This window comes from Etheostoma cragini, chromosome 3 (genome assembly GCF_013103735.1).
Source record: "Etheostoma cragini isolate CJK2018 chromosome 3, CSU_Ecrag_1.0, whole genome shotgun sequence".
NCBI classification, from domain to species: Eukaryota; Metazoa; Chordata; class Actinopteri; order Perciformes; family Percidae; genus Etheostoma; species Etheostoma cragini.
In genome coordinates, this window is record NC_048409.1 from 28,154,188 (window position 1) to 28,180,815 (window position 26,628).

Below are 26,628 nucleotides of genomic sequence, written 5' to 3' on the forward strand. Positions count from 1 at the left end.
TCTCTCTGCTCCAGCATCCGTCTCTGTGCCTCCTGCAGCTCTCGTCTCTGCCTCTCCATGTCGTCGCTCTCTCTGAAGTTCAGAGACCCAGTCCACAGGGAGCCACGCAGCAAGGTCCCAGGCATAACCGCTGGATGTCCTGGAACCACAGTTGCATCATCTGGGACACTCGGTCTAATGGCTTGCAAGGGTTCAGAGGTTGGCTGGAGTGGGATGCCGGTTGAATAATGTGTTGGGAACAGTTTGTAAGGCAGTGGCTCTGAGGAGGGTCTCAATCTCTCTTTAAGGTGCTCTGTTACTCTCTCCATTATGTTGTCAGTCAGCCAGGCAGTGACATTTGGTCTCTGGTTCCCCTGACTGCTCGCAATAGATTCAACTTCATCTGGCAGCAACTTGGAGCTAACGCTTACAGCGGGGGTAGGACGTTGTGAAGGTGAAGCAAACGTGTCGGACTCTCTTGCAGGAACTTCCACAGAGGTTTGTGATTTGGTGTGGGGGTATTCTTGCACCGAAGCAGTTGTAGGGAGTTGCAGAGGAGCTGGAAGATGCACAGACTGAGCACTGTGCAGACGTGGGCGAGTTAGGACTGAAGGCACAGAGAGCAACGATGTGGTGGCCACGTTGTGACGAATTCGTAGAGCTCGCTGGTATTCCTCCAGGCGCTGACGAGCCACCTCCACGGACCTCTGGTGAACTCTAAAATAAAAAAGCTTTAAAAACAGCTTTGGCACCCTCTATACTAAGATCCTCTAAAGCTGTATTGTTTGAGGAATGGTTGTGATAAGTATAGTGACTGTAAAAGTACGTAAGTACATATGAAGGGGTAATTATTCTGTCACATGTTGAGATACTTTAAAGAATAACTGCATGGCAAAAGGGATGAATGTGAATTGTTAACAATAAGTTTATTTTCAGGCTTTAAACCCACCTGTTTTGTTCCACCAACCGCTGTTGATATTCTCTAAGCCTTCTGTAGTGCTCATCTTCACCTGCAGGAGGCACCAGCTGTTGAGTGCAGAAGTAGCATTTATCCATCACTGAAGTAACTGTACTATACAGACCACACTTTATAATATCTTAAAGGATGACACAGCAAATTTGGCAGGGAAATTAAAAAGGAAATTTAAAAACAAGTTAAATTAGTATATCTTTTATACTGTATTAAAGAGCCTACCTCAGTGTCTTGACTAGTAGTGACCGAGGTGGCTTCCTGGTCATGGACAGGTAGTTCTGTGTGGTTAATAGGAAGTCCCTGTGTCACGACCGCCTTCAAATCTTCTTTCTCCTGCTGGGCTTCAAGCAGCATCTGCTCCAGTTTGGCTTTCTGCTCTTCCATCTCCTGGAGCAAAACCTCCTGCTGCTGCTTCTCCCTTTCGAGCTCTTGTTCCTGAACAAAAAAAATGAGAAAAGAAAAAACATGTGAGGCATCAGGTGTCTTAAAGATAACAAAAGTTGAGACATTGCAACTGGACTGAACAGTGAGAGCCCAAACAAATAACACAACATGTTCAAAACAGAAACACATTGTAATTCAGAGGGAGATTTAATCGCACCCTGCTTGACCCATTCATGCTTCAGATAGAGGCTAGACTAATTAAACAAAAACAACAACGCATTAAGCTATTGGGATACAATAGAACCAGACACATAAAGAATACCATCTCTGACAAAGCGTCAAATTATAGGACCTTGGTGTAATGTAAAACTCAGCACTTAATTATCAACTTTCTGCTTCCTAGAACTTCATTTTTTGATGTAATTAGTGTGTGGAATGCAGAATGACAAACGGCAATCAAATTAACGTCTGTACCTTGACAAACATTAAAACAAGAGTGATTTACAGTTTTAGTAGGCATAACAGAACACTGCACGTTACTCCATGTTAATGTGGTCTAACAACTGTCTCTGGATACACAGTACAAGCATTTAAACATGTCTGAATACCTGCTCCTAGCTACAGTATGTGTACATGTACAAAAATAGTTCCTGCTATGTATCGTATGAATGAGAATGTATTTACCCTTTTTCTTCGTTCTTCAAACTCTTGGATTCTGTTGGCAAGTACATCAGGAAGTAGAGTATCTGCTGCAGTTGAATGTTCTGTTGTCTCCAACACTGGTCCAACTAAATAAAAAATACAAAGTGATTAGTATCTCACAATCATTAAGTATTGTAACTTTTTGCCTCAGGGATGTATGTTTTGAAAACAAAACAGGAAGAGGAATAGATCACCAAATCCCCAAAGAAAGAAAAAGTTAGGATTAATCCAACTAAATAAAAGAAAGAAGATATAAATAAAAACACATTTTTTAAACATGTTTTTATAGCATTAATAACTAATAATATAGAGCTTGCCAAAGCCCAGGTACATTTTTGTGTAAATGGGAGGAAAATGTGAGTGTGTGTGTGAAGAAAATATAAAAAAGGTATCTCACTGTGCACGGCCTCCTAGATGAATTGCATTACAGCTGCAGACAGCGAGTGACTTACCCGGGGGGGAGCGGGCAGGCGCAGGAAGCTCGATGGGGGGCAGCGTGTCTCTCTCCTCGCTGCTCAGAGAGCCCGTGTCGATGGTGGTGTCTCGCTCTGGGATCTGATGGGCGATGGTTGTCGGTGAATCGGATGCAGGCACATGGCTGCTGTGGTCAGTCCACTGATTCTTTTGGCTCCTGATACGATCCAGGAGTTTCTTCAACGCCCGTCTTGGAGCAGGTTTAGGGGGCCCCACTGCGAGGAAAGTAAAATGCTGAATGCAGTTCTGGCTTAGTAAAGACGCATTTCAAGAGAATTTACATCAAGCAGATCCCACAGGACGGTCAGATCGTATCTGTGTTTGGTAAATGTAAGAGGCTTGAACTTACTTAATTTACTTGTACCAGTAAACCACCATTTTTATATTGGTTTTGTGTAAATGCCAGAAAGTAACTGGCACTTTACTTTTCAATAAATCTTGTTACAACCCTTAAAGACAAATACATTTAGGTTCAATGTATATATGGTGCTTCTCTTTACCTTGAGCAGGTGTTTCCTGATCGGGGCCTCCAGCATCCTGATCACTGTCATGTTGTGTGTTTCTTGTTTCTTGTGTGGCGATTTCATCCAGTGTGACGTCCAGCTCTTGGTCCTGGCTCCCTGTGGACAGAGCTGGCAGAGGCTCGGGTACCAGCTGGACCACCAGATCTCCTTTAACCCCTGGCATCAGACACAGCAGAGGTTTAATAAGGCTCCTCTACAACTATACTTGTATGCTATATCTGGCTAAATTCTGGCTACTTTAAAATGATTTGTATGATTTTAAGAAAAGCCAAAAGTAATGAAATCCAATGACACACACTTGTTTTTCTGATTATTTGTTAAAAAACACAGTCATAGATAAATACTTCACTCTTGAACAGTCCTTACTCCTCTCTCCAGTGTACATGTCCTCAAAGGCAAACTCTATCTCCCTCTGGAAGTCCTCCCTTGTCTCCTGTCTCTTATAGAGAGGCTGGAAGATCTGAGGAGGCATTTGTGATACCTGCTGTCTCCTCCTCAGCAGGTCTGTCTGCTGCATGTGCTCCAGTTCAACAAGCAAGCGGTCACGATCCTAAAAAAGGATAAAAGCAGATGGTATAGTCACCTGAAACATTTGGTATCTCTCTTTGAACTCTGATACAAGACTACATGCTTAGGGGAAAACGCTTTATTCTGGTACCGACGCATTTTCCTTTCAAGGACTGCTCTAGGATTTTGGGTACCTGGTGTTTTGTTGCTATGACACAAATGCAATAATTAAACCCGGTTTACACTTGGTTTTAAAATGTGTCCACTTGTGTACAATGCACATGCAAACCACTACAATCTTTGCATTAAAGGTCAGTCTTCTTACTTTGGTGAATGGTGTTGTCTTGCTGTCAGTCAACAGTGTTTGCAACATTGATGGAGAGTAAAACAGAGCAAATCTTCTGTCAGATACACAGGCCCAATTTTGGTGTCTCTGTTCTTCAAGTAACAAACAAAATTAAATTGTACCTGCGCGAGATGTTCCCTCCTCAGAGCTTCTTTCCCTCTGAGACGAGCCTTTTCAAGCTGCTCTTCTCTCCTCCTCTTTTCCTCCCTCTCTAAGTCCTGCAGTCTCCTCAGCTCCAGCTCAGCTCCCTCATGGGCATTAGGCTGTAGACACACGTGCGGATTAGACAACTCTGATAATAAGGGAGACAAACTAACCATGGGGTTGGGTGCATACAATAAATCAGAGGATTACCTGCTCTGTGTCTTCCTCTTTGTCCACTGTGCTCTCAGGCATGTGATAATGCGTGGCAGCAAAGGCACTTACGTCAGATTTCTTTACTACATGTGACTTCTTAGAATCAATGCTCTAATTGGACGAGAAAAGAGACAATGTTACTTTGACTCCACACAGAACATAAACTTTGGAACTTTGGAAAGCTTTGTAAACAGAATGAGAGCAATCAGATTGGTTGCCATGCTTAGTTATGTGTTGGGAGGATAAATAGAGAGATTGTGCCTAAGCTGCATTCCTCAAGTAACCACAAATTGCCGGACTGATTCTTAAAATGATGGGAAAAGTCAACTAAATCCCGGTGGCTGGTCAGGCCAACAGAAAAAGTGTAAATGATATTACTGATTGGGCAAATCACCTGAATGGGGTTTGGAAGAGGCGGAGGGAGGCTGGCCACTTTTGCGGATCTTTCCTTTTCTGCCTGGAGTGCCTTCTTCCTGGCATTGATGGACCTAAAGAGAAGCAAAAGAATAGACTTAATGTTCAGTAAACTCTGATCAAATTCAAACATGTAATCATCTTTCAAGCAAATGTTGGGGATGCTGCTTACCGACTTTGTTGCTCATTATCTTTAAGCTTTTGTGATTTGAGATCCTTTAGGGCTTCTCGATAACGCTCCTCTGCTTTGACGTGATTTTCCTCTTCCCTCTGAGCTATGGCGGCCAAGTTGGGTTCCTTGTGCAAAAAATCAAAATCACTAGACACAAATTCAATGATTTGGACACTTTGTTCATCTTCTAGTGAAGTTGTTATCATGTGATGGTTTTCTTGACATTTTTTTCTTGGTTTTGTCTTTGATAACGTCAGCTTCAGTGTCTCCAAATCAATCTTTTCATTTATATTGTTTGCACTGAGCTCAACAGTGGCTAAAATCCAAAGGGAAGTCACAGCTTCAACAGGTGTATTGTGTTCAACCAGCAACATAAGATGTCATCTTACGTGTTCCTTTGCACTCCTGTGTCCCTGGCCGAGAAGCTGGAGGCTCTCCTGGTACAGACTCTGCAGGGTGTCGAGTTTCTCCCTCTGCTGTCGCTCCCAGTCCTTCCTCAGATCCTCCTCCAGCTGATCCAACTCACGCTGCCGCCTCTGCTCAACCTCTCGGCGGATCTGACGAGCGATGTTCCGCTGCTGCTCCCGCACCTGGAGGTCAATGCAAAACACACACAAACACACACACACACACACACACACATATATATATATATATATATGCAATCTCAAAATAACAGCTGCTTCTGAAAACTATTCAGAGAGGCGTTTTCATATTATAGGCAGCTTAAAAAACGTTTTACAAAACAACGCAACACATTGAGAGATGCTAACTCATCCCTTTAAGATACTAACTCAATATATAAGGATAACGTTAACCGTACTAAAAAGTTATTTTGAGAAAAAGTGACGCATAAAAATCGCTGAAATTAATGTTATAATATACATTATAATGTCATTTTCATCTGACATTAGCTTACCTGCTGTATTCTAAGTTTTCTCCTCCTTTCATGCTCTTCTCGTATTATCCGAGCCTCTTCGTTAGGACTCAGTCTTAATTTAGCCACTTTTCTCTTCATTTGTCCTCAAATATGCTGGTGGACATTTCCCAAAAAGCAGCTAACAACTAGCGTTAGCTACGTTAGCCGTGCTAGTTGATATTAGCTAAAGTTAGTTTACATCAGCTGCATTGTGTTGCAGATATTTACGACCTGTACGACTAAGGCAGACAGCTAAAAAGTTTAAAAAGTAAAACCAAATGGAAATATTTTTGGGAAACGTAGCGGAATAAAACTAGCTAAATCAACACAATGTTTTGTTTATCGCCAGAAATCCTGACAACCTGAAAAAAAACAAGGAACGCTTTTGTCCTAGACGTCACATCCGGTCGTTTAAACTGCCCGCCGTACGTAGCCATTCCGCGCTAATCGAAACTAACCATGGTTCCTAGTTCCTAGCCACCAAATGTGCGTCGAAAATAATTTTCCTTACCTAATTTAAATAAAAATAAAACATCATTTTTTTATTTAGAAGGAATACATATATTAAATAAAAGTAAAATGAAGCCCCTAAATATGCTAAACTCCCAAACCGGAAGGACGTAGTCGAAAAAATAAATCGATTAGGGATAACAGGAGAAGCAGTAAAGAAGATAATGGAGTGAGCTGAAGCTTCCTAATGAGCCTGGATTACCATATTTATCATATACAGTTAAAGAAAGGTATTTATATACACTGTGTGGACAGGACTTCAGTGGAATCCATTGTGGAGACTGTAGGAGTTACAAATTCCAAACGGTGGCAGTAGTGCGAGATTAGGGCGGCAAGCTGCCGTTAAAACCAAAAAAAGAGAAGAAGAAGAAGAAGTAGTAGCAGTAGCCTCCCGCTAGGGGGCGGTAGCGTCTTCTTTAACCGTCTATGGGAGAGTGCAGTTGTTCCTGTGTAGAAAGCGAATAATGAATCATTCGCTTTATATTCCTCAACTGAAGTAAATAATCGTTATACTCGTGACTAGCTTCTTCGTTTTGAGGTAAGATTAACACGAATAAAACACGGTCTCATTGGCCTTTTATTTCGAGCGCCGTGGCTTTATTTACCCTGTGAGATTAGCAAAGGGCTAACGCTAGCTCGTCACGCTAGCCAGATGTAGAAATACACAATCAAATGCAGTTAATGCAGCCACTACTACTAGTAATAGTTATTTATGCAGTTATTAAGAAAGCATCTTAAGGGTTAAAGACGGTTCAGCAGTGGTGGAAGACGTAGTCAGTACTAATACCACAGCGTTACCAGTAAAACTCATTCACACTTAACTAAAAGTACACATGTAAAGGATTATCTGCAAAATAAAATGTACAAAGTAAAAGTATTGATTGTGCAGTGAAATATTCCCTAAAGTGTTTGTTGTTGTTGTTGGCTTAATATCTCTGTTGCATTAATGTATAAGTTGCATTTTTCTGCTGTAGATGTTTAAGGTTGTGCTCATTTTAACTCCTTTATGTACTGTTTAGTAGTTTAATAAACAGCAATACAACATATTGTATAAGATCATTATATGTTTGTAGCCTTGCTGTCCTGTGAGAACCACACATCTCTAAAAAGTTTTAAAACTTTTCATGGTGTCATCCCTGTTTTCTGCAGAAAAAGAAAAATGGGAAATGACGGTGTTACAGCAGCAAAATCAGTCACAAAGCACAGAATATAAATATAAATAAAATACTAGGAAAAATATACATACATACAATATACATGAAATAATAATATGAATAAAGTAAAAAGAACAAATCTTTGAATATGTACAGGATTTAAAATGATAAAATGTATGCTATATGTAAATAAACCAGTACTTTTTGTCTAAAATGTGTAACAATTTTCTCGACACATAAAGGAACACTTCATCCTTCACTTCATCACAAACATTCAACATCAACACATCTGGAGAGACGTGGTCTTCACTGGACAGAAAGGGGTAAAAAACTGTCATCTGAAAATCTATTAAAGCTTTCAGACTAATGTAGTGGAGTAAAAGAAATTCAATATTTGCCTCTGAGATGTAGTAGAGTACCGGCAAAAAGTATAAAGCAGGTCCCAAACAAGTCCCGAAAAGTTCTTAAAAAACATTAGAAGATCCTAGTCTAAAGTTAAAGTAGATGACTAAACATGACCACTTGAATTTTAGATTTTGAGGTGGTAAAATACAGTTTTTTTCTGATTGGATATCAAGTCCACCTATGCAGATCTGTTGTGTTTTTGTGTATGTTTTGTGGTTTGTGCATCTTCTTTTTATTGTAAACATTTTGTGAATTGGATTTGTCTTTTGTTTACTCATTCATCATTCTACGTATTCATACTGGCTTTAAAATATGTCAGAGAAGATTTAGAGATCCACTTAAACAAGTTGATTTGGGCTCTACTGTGTTTCCGACTTTGCTTGTGTTCCTCCTATCATCAGCCTCGTCATCATGTCTGGGGGTCCAGCAGTACGGGTCAGCATCGAGTCTTCCTGTGAGAAGCAGGTGCAGGAAGTGGCCCTTGATGGAACCGAAACGTATGTCCCCCCTCTGTCCATGTCGCAGAACTTGGCCAAGTTGGCACAAAGGATTGACTTCAGCCAGGGGTCTGACTCCGAGGAGGACGGTACGGAGGGCGAACCCAGGGACCGCGAGTGGAGCAAGCAGGAGCCGGAGGAAGAAGAAGGTACCGGGCTCGAGAGAAAGAAGAGCCCTTTAGACCTTTAGACCTTTAGAGCCAGAGTGATCCATCGCTGATTAACATCTTTTGAGAAATGGATTTCAGATAAGAAAAAAATGAGCTGATTTGGTTGCTTGCTAGCAAGCACACACAATGAGGGAATTTCATATATTTAAAGAAAACTATATTAAAGTTCAGATGTTGGTAATGTAGCCATCTCTTATATTTTCTATTATTATTTACTAATGAAGGTTTATTTAGTTTTCAAATTGAAAAACACGTTGCACAACCTTCCCTCGACAAACAGCGTTTTCAGCTGCATGGCCCTTTGTCTTAAAGGTGGAACATTACGTTGATAGTTTTATTAATAAAAATCAAAAGTAACAACCAGGAAGTTAAAGGCTTTTTTACATTAAGATCAAATTTAGTTAAACATAAAAACACAATAAGGTAAAGAGACTCTGCTTAACATACCAATCTAATTAGCGGTTTTCTTACACAGGCACGGTGAAGTTTCAGCCTTCTCTGTGGCCCTGGGACTCGGTGCGTAACAACCTGCGCAGTGCCCTGACGGAGATGTGTGTGCTCCATGATGTGCTCAGCGTGGTGAAGGAGAAGAAGTTCATGGCCTTGGATCCGGTGTCTCAGGATCCAGCAGCTGGCAAGGTAAACTGTTAAAGAATATCACTATAACTACTACCACTTAACTGCTACTATTATTATTATTATTATTATTATTATTATTATTATTATTATTATTACTTTTCACCATCATTACTTTTCACCATTGCAACACCTTAATAATGTTATTTATGTAAATACTGTATCATAATATACTATGTAAATATCCACACTCCTTATATTTCTTTATTTCTTTATTTATATGTCTTATATTTCTAATATCTGAGCAACTGTAACACAGAGTTTCCCTTCGGGGATCAATAAAGTATTTCTGATTCTGATTCTGATCTATAGGAGGATGAATAAAGATCTTACAGATAATACCCAAGTGTGACTGCAACACTAATGTAACGTGATGACGTTCTGTGGTTTATATTTCTCATGGAGATCCTTGCACCTTCTCTGCAGACCCCCCAGGTGTTCCAGCTGATAAGTAAAAAGAAATCATTGGGCACGGCAGCACAGCTCCTCCTGAAGGGAGCAGAGAAGCTCTCCAAGTCAGTAGCAGAGAACCTGGAGAACAGGCGGCAGAGGGACTTCAACTCTGAGCTGCTGCGACTCCGCTCTCAGTGGAAACTACGCAAAGTGGGAGACAAGATCCTGGGAGACCTCAGCTACCGGAGCGCAGGTGAGAAAGCCTCTAATGCAAACTCAAATCTGTGAAAGGCTTTTTACAGAACATAGATGTCTTGTTGTGTTCTACAAAGTAACCTGAGGGCACTTTAACTTGTATTCTAATCCCAATCCAACATGTTTGGACTATCTACCCATGCAGGTTCCCTTTTCCCTCACCATGGCACGTTTGAGGTGATCAAGAACACAGACATTGATCTGGATAAAAAGATCCCGGAGGACTACTGCCCGCTTGATGTCCAGATCCCCAGTGATTTGGAGGGATCTGCTTATATTAAGGTGAGAGGAAAACAAATCACGGAACAACACATCTATTCAATTCAATTCAATACAATTTTATTTATAGTATCAATTCATAACAAGAGTTATCTCAAGACATTATACAGATAGACCACACTCCAGAATTTACAAGGACCCAACAGTTCTAGTAGTCTCCTCCAGAGCAAGCAACAGTGCGACAGTGGCGAGGAAAAACTTCCTTTTAGGCAGAAACCTCGGTCAGACCCAGGCTCTTGGTAGGCGGTGTCTGACGGGCCGGTTGGGGTTAGAATGAAGACTGGCAATAACAAAAATATCTCTCCACAATGGTACATTTTATTGGAATACAGTCTTTTCTATTCGGCGTAACAAGGTCTGAATTTAGCACCTGCCAAATGCTGGTCCTTTTTTCTCAGTTGCGTGGTAATCATCAAGCCAGCAATTTCCATACAACTGTCACCTATAATATACCCTTTGTTTTGTCTTTTTAAGATTTCAGGAAACATGTAGTTGTAATAGTTGAGTACTGTTTATGTCTTCAGGTGTCCATCCAGAAACAAGCTCCAGACATCGGTGACCTGGGAACCGTCAACCTGTTCAGAAGACCGCCAAAAACCAAAGCCGGTATGGTTCAATACCCAGAGTTAAAATTCCGTTTAATTAGGAAGGGAACAATGCAAATTAAACACTTAATTATACATGGGTTAAAAATGCCAGATTTAGCCAAAGGCTTATTTTTAAAATGTAGTTCCCTGGCCTCGATGTTTTAAATACCAATAAACAAGAAAGAAAGACAACACAGCATTGCACGTCTTCCAACAGGTCTTTGAGGACTGATTAAGTAATTGCCTATAGAACATTGAATGGATGTCATCTTTAAATTAACCCTACTCTCTTTTCCTCCACATCCTCACACATCCTCTTTGATCTCTTCCCATTCTCCTCATGGGATGGCTCTTCCTCCCGCCCTCCTCTTCGCCCAGGTACCCAGCTGTGGCACGTGAAGCTCGAGGCAGCGCAGAACGTTTTGCTGTGTAAGGAGATCTTCGCCCAGCTGTCCCGGGAAGCGGTCCAGATTAAATCCCAGATCCCTCACATTGTTGTGAAGAATCAGATCATCTCACAGCCCTTCCCAGGTCAGAACGCTCATGGCGTGGTTTTGTTTTTTGGACGTTATCTATGTTTTCTTGCATATTAAACATTAAAATGCATCCCTATAGGCCTGTGTTAATTTCCAATAGTTTATATACACACACACACTTAAAAAAAATAGGAGGACATTGGTACTGCTTTTTAAAAAATTGACAACTGACATGTCTATGCTATGAAAATAGTAATCAGAATCAGCTTTATTGACCAGGTATGAAGACACATACGAGGAATTTTCCTTTGGAGCATAGTTGCTCACAATGTGCTTACACACACATAAACAAACAACCAAACAAACAACCAATATATACACACTAATATAGACACACTAATATATACATACACTAAACAGAAACAATGTAGAGAGATGAGAGAAAATTATTTAAATGTGGAACATAGTGCAAAGGGTACTGGGAAAAATAGATGATATGAAAAAGTATTCTAAGACACAAAAGAAAGAGATAAAACAACTTATTGGAAGAAGTAATTATTTATACTAGTATTTTATCCAAAGTTCAGTTGCTCTGTTGGTACAGACATCACTTCTACTGTTTGCATCTGAATAACTTTGAAACATTTTATGATCTGTGTTTTTGGAATTGGCTTTCATAAAACCAACATACTCACGCCTTGTTCCTTTTTGTAGGTCTGCAGCTGTCCATCTCACTGTGCCACTTTACGGGAGAGAAGAAGAACCACCGGGCGTCTCCAGAGAAACCCAAACCCGATGACCACCTTTACGTACTGGAACACAATCTGCATCAAATGATGAGAGAGGTGAGACACAGTGGGAAGTCACTCTGCATCTCATCTGAAGCTGCTGTCTAGTAGCTCATTGGAGACACGCTGGCCCAGTCCCAGAGTCCGGACTCATAGACTCACGGACTTTGGATTTCGTAAGGGTTTAGGGTTTTCCCAATGTCGAATTTCAAAGGGCGTGAGGGTTTGAGTACACGTTTACCGGGCCCTTTCTTTTTTTGGTTTAAAAAAAAATGTAAATCAGCCGGAAATCTCTGGGCCTTGGCTGTGTGGAAAGCAACAAACTTAAGATGAAAATACGTGTCGGCAACATCTTTATTAAACGTTGCCATGGTAACATGGGGTCTCGTGAAGAGCTGTCCCAATCCCATTTATACCTATCCGAGCCCATGTGGCCTCATGTGACACCCACTCACTTAGCACCTGAGATCAATTAAGTCTTTGAGTCTTTAGTCTTCAGTCCTCAGGGCTCACTTTGGGACTGGGGCCCCATATCAGCATGTACGTACATGTTAGTGATATATTACATAAATTACAAGAAACGGACATACACAAATGCCAAAGTTATGTTTTCAAACAGAGTTTTTCCAACAGAGAGTAGTAATGGAAAACTCTTTTTTTTTTTTTTGTAGGGAACCTTATCATAAATATTGATTTATTTTATGGGTTGTGTAAAAAATTCAGTCGATATATCACGTATCAAGTTTTTTTTTTATTCTTAAATATCAATTTAATGTTTCAAATATTCTTTTGCTTTAAATACCCTCAATAAGTCACGCTATACTTTCTAGAAATGTAGTCCGTTTTTACTTAGTTTCCTGAGCTTAGCTGTAAGTTTTTGACGACCAGATTGAGTCTTGTTTACAGGAAAAAATGTCAATCACAGCGATAAAATCAGAGTATATTTAAAGTATACATATGTATGTATGTATGTATGCATGTATGTATGTATGCATATATATATCATTACAACATGACTGAAAAACGGACTCATCTGTCTGGAGAGGTCCTGCAACATATTTGAACCAGGCTAAACACGTCCCCAAATGTATCTTGAAAACTGCCATCAGTACAAGTTTTCACTTCATTCATAATGGTTAAATCTGATAAATTCTCATTTAATTGAGCAACCTCGTTTCCGTTTCAGTTTCACAAGCAGCAGCTGAGCTCCGTGGTAATGCCCCATCCCGCGAGCGCCCCCTTCGGCCATAAGCGCATGCGCCTGGCGGGGCCGATGGCCTACGACAAAGCTGAAATCTCCAGCTTGCAGCAGAGTGAGGGGCTTCTCGAGAAGATCATCAAACAGGCCAAACACATATTCCTACGTAGCAGGTAACTTTAGTTGAATCATCTGTGATTTGATTTGAAGACTCATCATGTTAGGAAACAATCCGATCACGATTGTTATATAGTTTGTATACTATCGTCCACGAGTTTGTTTGTTGATTATGTAAGCGGTGGCGAGCTTGCAAGTGAAACAAAGCAGGACTCAGTCCCCAATGATCTAAAGCTTAGATCTGCAACAGGTTGTCCGGGACCACTAGGGGGGTCCTCAGAGTCAATGCAGGGGGGCCTCCAAATTCTTAAGTTTTTTTATGAACTTAAAAATTCCTAAAATGAATTCAACATATTTTATATGTTGTTTATGTTTAGATTTAAAGATAAATCCCCACTGATGATAGGCTTACTGGCCTTTAGGTTAAGGTTTCACTAAGGCCATCCACAGATACAGATCATCCTAAGGATTCACTGAGCCACATGGATGTTTAACTTTTAAACATGATTTCTAACATAATGGCAACAATTACCCAGCTGTTTTAATAGCTTATTATTCTATGCAAGAAAAGGTATGTATGCATAAAGGCTTTAGGCTGCCCTTCACGTTATTGTAAACCGAATTTAATATACAACTTAATTTATATAATATATGTAGAACGGGGTCCCTGCTCCAGTCCTCTTTCAGTTCAGGGGTCCTCGGGTTAAAAAACATTGAAGACCCCTGTTCTAAAGGTTTGAGACACAAAAGCATAAACACATTTTCTAACAATCACCCCATTCATTTCAATGATGTAAGAGTAGAAATAAAAGCGAGGGACTCCAGAGGACAGAAGGATTTGCTTACGGTTCTTTCACACAGATACACCTTTTTAAGAAGGAAAACAGTGTTTCAAATACAAATTAAAACAGATAAGAGAGGCTTTGTTCGGAGGTTTGAACTGACATTCATTAAAATTAAACATTAAAACACAAAATTACAGTGAAGTCAGGAGCAATAAACCTTCAACTGTGTATTACCACCATAGTATCTAAAACCAGGTGGAAGTGTCAGGTATATAACGCCGTGTTTTGCTCTGAAAATGACTGAAGGTTGTGCAATTAAGTACTATTTGCTCAGTTAAAGTAGGCAAACATTGCTCAGCTCACATAATATCAAACTACCAAACACCGCCACTAACTGTTTGCAATGCCACATTTGGCCAATAGATGGCGTACTTTGTCTTTGCTCATCATAGTTTGAGCTCAGCAAAATACAAATCCTTAGAAATATTTAAAGTATTTTTTTAAATCAGTTGAATACATAATGATCAGGCAGTAGGTATTAGGTTTCATTTATAGCCACCTGCCTCATAATTCATCAGTATTGTTGTTTGTAATCACCAGGACGGCACGGACCATTGACAGCCTGGCAATCCGCATAGAAGACCCCCAAATCCAGGCTCACTGGTCTAATATCAATGATGTGTATGAGTCCAGCGTCAAGGTGCTCATCACCTCTCAGGGCTATGAGCAGATCTGCAAGTAAGTGGAGGAGCAGAAGGAAAGAGAGGCTACATTTACACTTCTACGTTTTGGTTTAAAACTTTTTGCTACGTTTACGCCTCAAGGTCACACCACTCCGGCGAGCCCCTAAAACTCAGAATTCGGAAACATTGCTTTCCTTGTTTTAGTTCGAGGAATCCGGGTTGCTTTGTAGTCTGGACGACAAACGGAGAACTTTTGATACCTTTTGTCGTCAGTCCAAGCTATTAAATCCCTGCTCTTACTTTTCGCTGTTGTTGTTCTTTCTCCAGTGTATTTATCTGTATTTTCAATTTATACATCTATGATTTTCAACCACAGTCAGACAATCTTCCTAATTACACCGGTACGCACATGCCCAGTGAATTTGAATGGTCATGTGATATAAATTGTCAGATGGAGATTAGATCTGCTATTGGAACTAAAACTCTTGTGTGGATGGAGATTGTTTAAGTCTCAAAATGGAGTAGTGTAGATCAAGCCAAAAGAGAACCAGATCCTAAAAGGGGACACAGTGTGGGAGATACCTGCTAAGGTAACGTAAAGAGCTGCTGTCGGCGAAGGACCTTTTTATAACATTTCATATCATGTAAATTTTAAGCTATGGCCTTTATCAGCATGTTATTGTAGGTTGCTTTTTGTTTCACTGTTAATATGAATTTAGAAATCAAAGTGAGTCTTACGTGTCTGTGAAACACAGGCAACACGCTATGAGTTTCTGCTTATATGAAATGTACTTTTAGTCACTCCAGTATTTTCTTGCTTGCACGTGGTTGGTCTTATTCCACTTGACGGACACATATGATCGTAGATCACACGTAACATGCTCTGTGTGTTAAGGTCCATCCAGCTGCAGCTGAACATCGGTGTCGAACAAATCAGAGTGGTGCACAGAGACGGACGTGTCGTCACACTCTCACACCAGGAACAGGAACTGCAGGACTTCCTCCTCTCACAGGTATCACAGAACTGAACGTTAGATCTTACTCCACTACATCTCAGAGGTACATATTGTACTTTTTAATTCACTTAATTTGTCTGACAGCTGGTCTTCAGAAGACAGTTTTTCATCCCATTCCTGTCCAGTGAACACCATAATGTGTTGATTTTTTTGTGATAAACTGAAGGATGAAGTGTTCCTTTCTGTGTTGAGGCAATTCTCCTTTTTCTTAAAATACACTGTTTAAAATCCTCTTGAACCAGCTGGTTAATGCACCGTCACAAAGTTGAAAACAGGGCTGTGTTTCTGACACCATGAAAACTTAAAAAACTTTTTAGAGATATGTGTTTCTCACAGGACAGCGATGCTACGAAGATATGATGCATTGCTGCTGATTAAACTACCCAACAGTATATAAAGGAACTAAAATTAGCACAACCATGAACATCTACAGCAGCAAAATGAAACATACACATTAATTCAGCAGGAACATTAATCCAATAACATCAAACACTGACAGGGAATATTTTACTGCACTTTTCATACTTAAAGTTCCTTTTTCTCATACTTCTTATATACTTTTACTCATGTTAGGTTTTGAATGCAGACTTTTTCTTGTCATTTTTTCATGTCTACCTCTACAGATGTCACAGCATCAGGTGCATGCAGTTCAGCAGCTGGCCAAGGTGATGGGCTGGCACGTCCTAAGCTTCAGTAACCATGTAGGTCTGGGCCCAGTGGAGAGCATCGGAAACGCCTCAGCTGTCACTGTTGCATCTTCTAATGGAGAGTACGCCATCTCAGGTGGGAGGAATGTTGTAAAGATCCAGTCTAGAAATTCTCCTTAATTTTAGGAAAACTTGTACAGATTCAACTTTAAAGCATGTTATAAGAATCAGCTACTTGTGGAGCTTTATTGTTTATAGTAAGTGTTTTTCTTAGTCCAAGAAACAAAAATATTCAGTGCAATAACGAGCTAGATTGCTAAATCATGTTGAGCTGTCATTTTTAACAGATTTTTGTGTCAGTATCTGGAAATCAAACCGAGATTCAACAGACACAGAATGAATTAAAAATGCATGAGAATAGAAAATAATGCCATTTAACAACATTAGGCCTAATTTACCAGAATGCAATGCAGCAGATGAGACCTGTTGCATTTTGATTTAATTGGCCCAACTTTTCCCTTTTTCCCAAACAAGGGTATCAACCCCAGCATTGCTCCCACTGAATGCACCTAGGCCACCCCCTGTCTAAAATCACTGAGTTTATGCAAATTGAGGGATCATTGAAAAAGTGAATCAAAACACTTGAAACACCACACCACAAAATAACCCCTTGAATGCATCACATCCACATCATGAGTTAATGTTATCTAACATAGTAAGAGTATCCTAAGACAACGGATGAACACTGAAGATAACCTCAAATGACTAGAAATTGGGCGTGGATGTATTACATAAGCAGATTGTAGTCACTAATACTGTATATTGTGTGTGTGATCTGTTGGTCTACTCAGTGCGTAACGGCCCAGAGAGCGGTTGCAAGGTTTTGGTCCAGTTCCCCCGCACCCAGACCAAAGAGCTGCCTAAGAGCGACGTCATCCAGGATGCCAAATGGAGCCACCTCAGGGGGCCGAGCAAAGAGGTCCACTGGAGCAAGATGGAAGGACGAAACTTTGTCTACAAGATGGAGCTCCTCATGGCTGCACTGACTCCTTGTCCTTAGATACAGTCAGTGTGCGGACTCCTTTCCCGTATACAAAGCCAGGGTTTATATGCAGTTCCATGGCTGTGAACTGGACAGCAAAACTCATAGAATCCACCTTTTCTAGAGAGATTTTCAGCCACAAAATTTTAAGAAATATGTCTTTTCTCTTCCTTTCCTCCTCCAGTAGTGTCTGCAGAGTGCTCGTTTTTTTTATATTTGTGTGTACCTCAAACAGTCTGATACAAAATAAAACTTTACGTCTGTCCATATGTATATGTGCTGATTTGTCACATCATAAAGTTATTAAATGTTTTCAAAGGACTTCTGGTAAATGTCTTTTTGTGAGGAATGTGTCTTTGCAGTTTTGCTTAATCTTTATGATTTGTCTGATTTGATTTGTCGGCACTGTACGAAAGAATCGTGTGTTTTAGATCACCTTTTAAAATGAGTAATGTAAGTAAGTAATAAGAAAAGTAGACTCATTGTTCATTCCATCTGTTTTACTGCATCAAAGGTCTGATACAGACTACCTGCTATAAAACCTTTTTCCAAAACCAGATTAAACTTTGGAAAATTGAACCCATAAAAATCACACAATTCATTTGCTTAGACAGTAAATACTGTATGTATTGTTGCCCAATGTCATTAGTGATATATTTACATTCAATCCGGTGTCATCAGCAGTGAGCTGTAAATGCATTTAAACATGTAAACATCTTGGCACACAGTTTTTCATAATTCAAAAAAACAAAAAAAAAACAAGCCATCTTCCTGGCTGTAAGTAACTTGTTGAACTAAAATAAACGTTCTAGTCCTTGTGTTCGATGAGGGGTCCCTGGTGTGTTTCCCTGCCGGGGACAAAGCACCGCTGGACGTCCTTCAGAGAGGCTGCAGCTCTGTTGCGTCATTTTCTGCACAAAAGGAGACTTTAATTTAACACAACAGGCCGATGTAACAAAGCTATAATGGACCTTTGTACTCAAACACACCCACACTTACGCACAATAAATAACTTAAAACCACATTCACGCCCATAAAGCCATATTTACACACACACACACACACACACAATGATGCAGCAGCAACAAAATAAACTGAACTACACTCTATCCTACACAAGCTTATGTAAAAACGGTGGGTTTATTTAACGAAGATCCAGTAATTATATTCCCATTTATAAAAGCCTTTTAGTACATCTAAACAAGTAGCAGTACATGCTACTATCCTATGTGTTTATTTCCCTAATCTTCTGTAATAACTCCTCGAATAGTTAAGTTTAATCTTTAGTACAAACATGATGGTGTTTCATACGAACTGATTGTTCATGAAGGGGGATCCACTTCAGAGAATTCCTTTTACATTGTTTACCTGGCATCTCTTTCCTGCGTCTCCATGCGACTATCTTCCTGTAGGCCTTGTCTAGTAGCCATGTGGCCAGCATGAGAAGGAAAGCCACAAAGGCCAGTGCTAAGGCAGAGACAGACAGGTACTGCAGGTCCTCATACAGCACCTCTGGAGGACAGAGACACAGGAAGTCATGTTCACTTCAAAATAGACTACTTTCCAAAGATGCAAACACAAAAATGTGTTCAATGTTGAGAAATAATAACATTCAAAGTTTTAGGTCAAGATCATTTGGTATATGTAACTATTTGTGTTGTCCTTTTACAATCTGTTTTTAATGTTTATCAAAGATAGATGACAGATGAGATAGATTGCTTCATCTATATGATCTAGTCCCATTAAACGATTTTAAGGCCATGATAAAATGTCATGTAACTCCAAAATGTGACTGCCACATGTGACCTGTTCCTTTCCTCTATGTGTGATGCTTGTTTGTTTGTGTTGACTATGCTGTATTTCTGTTTAAATTGTAACTAGTGTGCCGTCTCTGCCAGGTCTCCCTCGCAAAAGAGATTTCAATCTCAAGGGACTTCCTGGTTAAATAAAGGTTAAACAAAAAATAAATAGATGAATGCTCATGTTGTCTACTGATGAATAACTATGATAAAGAAAGTATTTGCTTGATCAGAAGATCTGAAAGGCACATATAACGTTCAAAATGTCGCTCCAGACTTTCACTGCCTTCACAGATACTGGAGTAGCCGACTGCAGAATAAATGTCCATAAAGTGGGTTAATTTGCAAGTGTTTTGGTTATTTTACACCTTAATTTATTTAGTTCTTTTTTGCAGGAATGCCTCTCGCACACTTACCCACATTCCCACCTGAAAGCGGCCCAGTACAACCAAAGTCCGACTTACTACCTACTGAGCAGTTGAGGTTTAGCAACTTGCTCAAGAGCACCTTAGTTGTGGTAATGAAGGAGGGATAAGTGCAGACAAGTTTGGGAAGCGTTGGCAGGGCAACTGTCATTCTTAAATGCCAACAACTGTTACCACAATACTGTTGAGACGGCACACTTGGAGTCAGACTGCCAAAGTGGATCTTAACCCTTGCGTTGTCTTCCCGTCAAAATTGAATATCAACAATTTGTCTCATGTTTTTATCCCTTTTTTCAACACTTTTTACGTTTTTTTTTAACATTTGTCAATTATTTCTATGTTTTTAACACTATATAACTAACTTAACTTGATGGATAATCAGAGACTGGACTCAATACTATTTCCAAACCACTTCAATTGTTTTTTTAAATTCTAAAAAATTTAATGAGATACCCCAAAATTAATGAAAGTAGAGATTTGCACTTGCCAAAGAGCGTTGAATCAATCATATTATTTTGGGTAGTTTAAAAGAACATTGACATAGGAAAGTGTAAAGGAGATTGAAGCAAGTGGGTCAATTTGACCTGAGGACAACATGAGGGTTGAGACTGTTTTTCATGCTTGAATGTATGTATGGCCATAAATAGATAGAACATAAATAGCCTTTATTGTCATTGTACACAAGTGCAGTACCTGTGCAAGGAGATTGAAGCAAGTGGGTCAATTTGACCTGAGGACAACATGAGGGTTGAGACTGTTTTTCATCCTTTAATTAGGACCATCAGTGCTAAGCAAATCAGTTCACTGGCTGTATGTTGTGGTACTTCCTGTTTTGTTTTGTAAATGTTCTGGCTTTATATTCTAGTCTAATTTGCTTGTATTAGGCAGCAGGTGTGAAATCAAGCTCTGTTAATTTGACTTAAGGCTGTTGGTGCAAAAGAAAATGTAGTCAAATGAGGTTTTCCAAGCCCAGACCCACTCACCGTTTACTTTCAGGACAAAGCCAGCGTCCTTGCTGCTTCCTGCTGGATCTGTGACAGTGACCACGTAAAATCCAGCATCCTGCAGCCGCAGGTCTGACAGCCCCATTGAGCCATTTTTGAAGGACTGCACTCTGCTGTTGTAATCCACTGACATGTTGGTGTACACCCCCGGCTGCCAAGTCCCTATCGTGTGGCTCACCGCCCCTGAAATAAAGGTCCATTGTATGGTGGGGATCCCTAAACAGGTAACATCCACTGAGAAAAACACATCCTCCTGCACCGACCCGGTCAGGCTCTTCTGGGGAGACTGAATGGAGATGGCTCCAGCTTCCAAAGTGAAAAAAGGATAAAGATAGGTGAAGATATGGATTATAGATCAACTGTGAATGCATTTTGGAGGTGAAAAACAGGGCCAGAGCCTGTGAGTACAGGTAGACAGACAGACAGACAGATTATGACACACACAGCTCCATTAATAGAAGATGTTTTACCTCATATGTTTTGCGTTAATGACACAGTAAGTCACTGTTGCTGGCCAACACTGTGACTCATTTGTTCTGAATTCCATGTATGGCCATAAATAGATAGAACATAAATAGCCTTTATTGTCATTGTACACAAGTGCAGTACCTGTGCAAGGAGATTGAAGCAACTCCTTTACAGTGTCAACAACAAGATATAAAAATATAAAGTATAGGTAGTGCAGAGAAAAAAGAGAGAGGGTGCACAGTCCTGAGTCTTGAGAGCAACTATATACATATATAAAAATAGCTTTGTATACACATTGTGTAGAAAAGTAATTAAGTATTGACAACAAATAACTAAATATTGCACTGTAACAAAATGAAATGGTTACATTTAAAATATTGCACTGTATGAAATTGCACAGAATTGGGCCGCTTTGTAAGTTTCTTTTGGCAAATTAACAGCCTTTCGCTGGAGGGATGAAACAAGTCAAACAAGCTGAGAAATTACAATTTGAATAGAATTCAGTGCTGGCCTCTGGTCTGTTTTGGCCAACCTTCCTCAAATATGTTTACAAGAGTTTCATTTGGGGGATCTGGTTCTGCCACTGGTGTTAACTTAATGAGTCACAGCTAGGAATGACCTGAGATTACCAAGGCTGACTAAACGTAGCAAGACTGTGTGGAAATAAATGCTTTTTTCTTTGCAATTCAGAGTATTGTGCACTGGGACTTTGGGGAATCTGATGTTAGCAGTTCTGTCTCTTTTTTTTTCACCCCTGTCAGAATTTCAACTACTGTACGTAAGTTCTCTTTGAAAGGACCGGATCCTCATCCTGTGTATTAAGCCCTGAGCAAATATAAGCTTGCCATATAGGCATGCTCTACAGAAAACAACATTATAAGCATGTGCTGGAATGCTTACCTAGGTGACACATGTATAATGTGATGCTGAAAAACACAGCAACATCTTGTACATCCCAGAGCCTGAAATGCCACATTGGAATCCCAGACCCATTGATCGAACCACAGTTGAAGAATCTCCTTCGGGTTATTTCACATTCTGAAGTATTCTCCTGTCTTTCTCCAGCCTTTCCTTGTTTGCAGGGTTTCTTCTTCCACCTGTACAGGTGTTTGTGTGCGACTATTCCTCCCTTATTTTTGAGAGAAGTTATAGTTCCGGTCAGAGTAGTGCTGTAGTTTCCCTCCTCTCACGACTGTGCTGGATTTCTCTCACCAGCGCAAGTCAGTGGCAGCCAGCCCACACCTATCAGACAGGTTCAGCCAGATTACTGAGTAAACATGTGCTTAAGGTTATGCGATCTCTCTCCGTCTCTCTCAAACACACACACACACACACACACACACACTTACACACATACACACACACACACACACACACACACACACACACACACCTAGATCTCTCTCAACTTACTTACTACCACCACCACATCACCCCCACCCTGCCCAACAAGCACTCACCTGTATAAACACACTATCACAAAATGAAACCAGGATATCAGCCAGTATGTTCATGCTGTGACACACCTGGTAGAACATGTCAAACAGGAAGTGTGTGTTCACACGTATGCACAAAGCAACACAAACAGTGAACTGACATTTCAATTTTTGAGGCGTGAAATAGCTTCTTGCTTGTGTGTGTTGTGACATATTCATTTCTGATTTCTTATTTAAAATAATATTGATCTCTTCTTATAGAGACATCTTGCTTGGGATCAGAGAAATTAATTTGACTTGTTGCAGTAATTCAATTATTTTTAAATAATTTTAAACTATCAAAGAGGTCTTGGTGTTTTTGCCAGGCTGACAAATATAGACATTCTTATTTACTATTGAACATAGTAATGAAGTAATGAAATAAGATACTCCAGGTAATGGCTTGGAGATGTCAACAGTTATCCATTCAACCGTTAACTGATGGAAAGAAATAAGAAAGCTAAATAGTTAAAAAAATATTATTAAAGCAAATTTATTAAAAACGTTGTGCATTGTAAAAGAAATGTAGGCTAAACAATATATTTATCAGCTGCTAGATAACTTGTTGGTGCTAACTTGGCACTAGCAAGTTGCGTTTTAAGCTGCTCTTCTGCTCGACACAATCTAAAATAAGAATTTTCTTTGAAGGTTAAATCATGTTTGGGGACTTTGTTTGATCCCCCCCCCCCTTCTGAATATTTTTGTACATTTATTTTCATTGTATACCAAACGCCCTGAAAAGGAGGAGCAATCAGAGCGTTCAAAAATGGTTGCTTTACTAAATTCCACTCTGAAATAAACTCTTGTATTTTTATTTTCTTGTTTATTATCTACATTAACGATATAATTGCCTATGTGGCGCAAGCTCTTCCGGGTGGGCAAGGGGCGTCGTGCCATAGCTAACGCTCATTGGTCGGTTCAGCTGATCGTACGTAATTTTGCACACGGTCAAGCGCAGTGGCGCACGTTCCACTGCCGATAAAAAAAAAAAAAACTGCTGCTGTTTGTCGCAGGAGGAATACTTCGCTCCGCGTCGAAGACAACTTTACACGTCGAAGTAAGTTAATTTTAACGAAATAAGGTGATATTTCTTATAGATGCATAGACAGAACAAAACGTTAACTTTTTAGATAACCGTTATTGAGACGGAAAACGGCCTTTTTTTCGGCTGTTAAACCGCAAGCACGGGTTTTGATAAGCTAGCTCACGTTAGCATGCCAAAATGAATTTTTATTTTGAGTATTTTGTTTTTATGCGGCCCTTTGCGTAGTAAAAACTGAGTTGTGTTGATGCTTTTTTTCGTCAGAGTGAGAGTGGAAGACGACATGCTTGCTTTAGCTCATTTCAGACCGACAACCAGCCGCCTAACAGCGGTTTACTTCACCGTAGTGTCTGATAATCACGATCAGGTCCTTGTTTGTCCCCGTGTCATTAATATTACACGACTTTAATCAGCGTATAAAAACAACGAGCCAGTGCAAAAACATGTATTTAAAAAAACAAATGTGACTTAAACTTTAAATGGGACAGCTGCGCGTGATGGTGTGAAACACCGCTAAGGTTTAACGTTGCAGGCCATTTTTTTCTCCCTCGGACGGCGAAGACAAAACCCCTCCCCCTCTGATTCGCTGTGGTGAAGACATAACCCGCCTCCCTTTCCCTCTGATTGGCTAGTCTTTGCCTGCAACTTTTTGACATGCTGACATCCATTATTATGACACCGGCGGTTTCACAGAATGATTGTTTTGTTGTTCTGGACGAGTAGCGGAGCATGTTGTCCGCGATAAATTGGTAAAGGGTTGCTTTGCCGGGATTTCGTCATTGTATGAAGGCCATGAAGTGTGCAGTTAGCTCTCTTCGCCACTAGAAACTCCTGGAGGAGCTCTGTTTGTTGTTGGGAACTGAGTTTTGAAGCGTGAAAACATTGTTTTCCATTACCGTACAGGGTGGTTTAATGCCAATGGATTTAATTTAATGAATGGACACATACGTGTATGAAATTATATACATGCTAACGTGTCTGTAAAAGGAAAATAGTTTTAGTTTATAGTTAAAAGTGTATACCTTCTTCACCCTATTGGACTAACGCGTACCACGTGTCCCGGAAGACACAAGAAGGCGCATTTAATAACATGGGTTTATTACAAATATCGCCACAAAGCGTCTTCAGTTGTATAAGAACTCCAATGTATGTTGTTGCTGTTTTATATATTGAGCAGAACTGTTGCAAGGTTGTAGTTGATCACCCGACCCATAAGTGAGACATGCCTTCTGGAGAATGTGGTCCTCTCTGCAGACCCATTCTCAGTATCGCTTCTCGGCCTTTTGGCTAAGATCAAGTGTAGTATCTGTTCTTATCAGTTTAATATCTGATACGTCCCCTACCCGGGGACCATATATTAAATTGATTTTTGGAACTGGGAGATGGAATAGGGGCTTGCTCCGTCCACTCCACGCATCGACCTGGTATTGCAGTACCTCCAGGAACGGTGCACTCCCCTCTTAATGTTAAATGTTAATCCTTTAACATCCAGTAGCCTTGATCGTTTATTTTATTTGTGTTAACAGCCTTGAAGATGTTACTGTTGTGTTAAGAGCAATTAAGATGCATAGACACAAGCACTGAGATGAATAATAGTGTCCACACTCCAGACCAACAAGTGGCAGTGTGGCAGTTCTCCCCCAGAAACAAACAAAGACAGGAAGTAGTTGTAATGTGAGAAACAAAACTGTTTTTAGTTTTTTCAGAATTACGGACGTGGATCAAACTTTTTTTGCCGTATGATTAAGCTTGTTCCTATTTAAACTCTGCTGGGCTCTCTAATTTGTTGGAGTTAAATATATAAAATGGGTGACTTTTGAGTTTGCTTTCGATTTGAGGATACAGCATTGCATTATGGGGCATATACATGCGTTATTTCCGTAGTGAAGTGTAAATAATCCTTTGTTATCCTTTTAGTACAAACATGTTTTTTCCATATTTAAATCCTGTAAACTTGCATATCTTTTTATACTCTCTGATATTGGTATTTTCTATATTGTGAGCAGCTCCGTTAGTCAGCATGGTGTTTCTGTGAAAGAGTCCCCTGACTCGGCCGTGTACAACTCATACTTACCTGGCAGGGGAGATACCATGATCAAGAAGGTGGTTCACCCAGGGCGAGGCTTGGCCATTGCACTCCGTCTGAGCTGACCTCTGCGAATTCCCCAAATGTGGGAATCTCGACTGCATAATTTGTGATAGTGGGGGACTGCGTTCGCGCTCTCCCCTGATAACATGTGGAATGAAAACCTAAATTAGGAAAAAATGTGTGGATTACATATAAAGCATGTGGACAACAGCGGTTCAAAGAATATATTGTCTGCTAAGAGTAGGAAACTATGCATTGTAACGTCTGACACTATTAATGCAAATGAAGCAACATAAGTTCCTATGGATTTATTAATTTACCCTCACTTTAACATAGATTCAGTGAATCGTCCTCTATTGAATTTGAAATCAGTCATAACTGCTCTCTGTTGTTAATATGGAAGGAAACTGTCAATCAGTAAAGAAAACAAGAATCTGACAATTCTTTCCATTTTAATACAGAGAAGCACATAAGTACATTTTTAATGAAGTGATGTTCACGCTTCAGACCACTAGGTGACGGTGGTTCAGTTACCCACCGGCAGAAGATGACAATGTGAAAATTAAGGTGTTTTCATTATTTACTCTAAAGTTCAATTGTGAATCAATCTACTTTTGTTAGCAGTTAGATAAAATTTTGTCTTATTTGAACTTGTTGTTGGGCTCATTTGTTGGAGTCAGATACATTCAACTGGTGGCTGTAGTTTCTGATTTGTGGATACAGCATTGCATGATGGGATATGTGCCCATTTTTAAAGTAAAATGTCAAATTGTCAGTCTTACTAAAAACACAAGCTTGTTATAAATGTTGTCACAAAGCGTCATCAGTTGTAGAAGAACTCAAATGTAGTTGTTGCTGTTTTATATAGTGAGCAGAACTGTTGTAAGGTTGTAGTTAATTACCCGACCCTTAAATGAGACATGTCGTGTGGAGAATG

General features: G+C 40.0%; 2 protein-coding genes and 2 non-coding genes across 5 annotated transcripts; 3 read left to right on the plus strand and 1 right to left on the minus strand.

The window, feature by feature from the left end:
* Positions 1–6,619: 6,619 nt before the first annotated feature.
* Positions 6,620–17,710, plus strand: med17 (mediator complex subunit 17). The gene is made up of 13 exons (XM_034866601.1): positions 6,620–6,799; positions 8,222–8,466; positions 8,963–9,126; positions 9,550–9,769; positions 9,917–10,053; positions 10,575–10,656; positions 11,016–11,168; positions 11,828–11,958; positions 13,088–13,272; positions 14,602–14,739; positions 15,580–15,697; positions 16,324–16,483; positions 17,199–17,710. Exons 2-13 carry the CDS (start codon positions 8,232–8,234, stop codon positions 17,405–17,407), a joined length of 1,932 nt encoding a protein of 643 aa, XP_034722492.1. The 5' UTR covers positions 6,620–6,799; positions 8,222–8,231; the 3' UTR covers positions 17,408–17,710.
* Positions 16,934–22,669, minus strand: LOC117941636 (V-set and transmembrane domain-containing protein 5). 2 transcript variants are annotated; one of them, XM_034866604.1, is made up of 5 exons: positions 22,546–22,669; positions 21,986–22,327; positions 20,597–20,923; positions 18,758–18,901; positions 16,934–18,300 (listed from the first exon to the last, which is right to left on the minus strand). In XM_034866604.1, exons 2-5 carry the CDS (start codon positions 22,059–22,061, stop codon positions 18,269–18,271), a joined length of 579 nt encoding a protein of 192 aa, XP_034722495.1. In that variant the 5' UTR covers positions 22,062–22,327; positions 22,546–22,669; the 3' UTR covers positions 16,934–18,268. The 2 variants fall into 2 exon arrangements, with proteins under 2 accessions (XP_034722495.1, XP_034722494.1); XM_034866603.1 differs by lacking the exon at positions 22,546–22,669 and having other exon boundaries at positions 21,986–22,407.
* Positions 22,670–24,869: 2,200 nt separating this feature from the next.
* LOC117942614 lies at positions 24,870–25,060 on the plus strand. Its single transcript, XR_004656164.1, has one exon. It is a non-coding gene; the product is annotated as a U2 spliceosomal RNA (small nuclear RNA).
* Positions 25,061–25,668: 608 nt separating this feature from the next.
* Positions 25,669–25,832, plus strand: LOC117942613. Its single transcript, XR_004656162.1, has one exon. It is a non-coding gene; the product is annotated as a U1 spliceosomal RNA (small nuclear RNA).
* Positions 25,833–26,628: the final 796 nt, after the last annotated feature.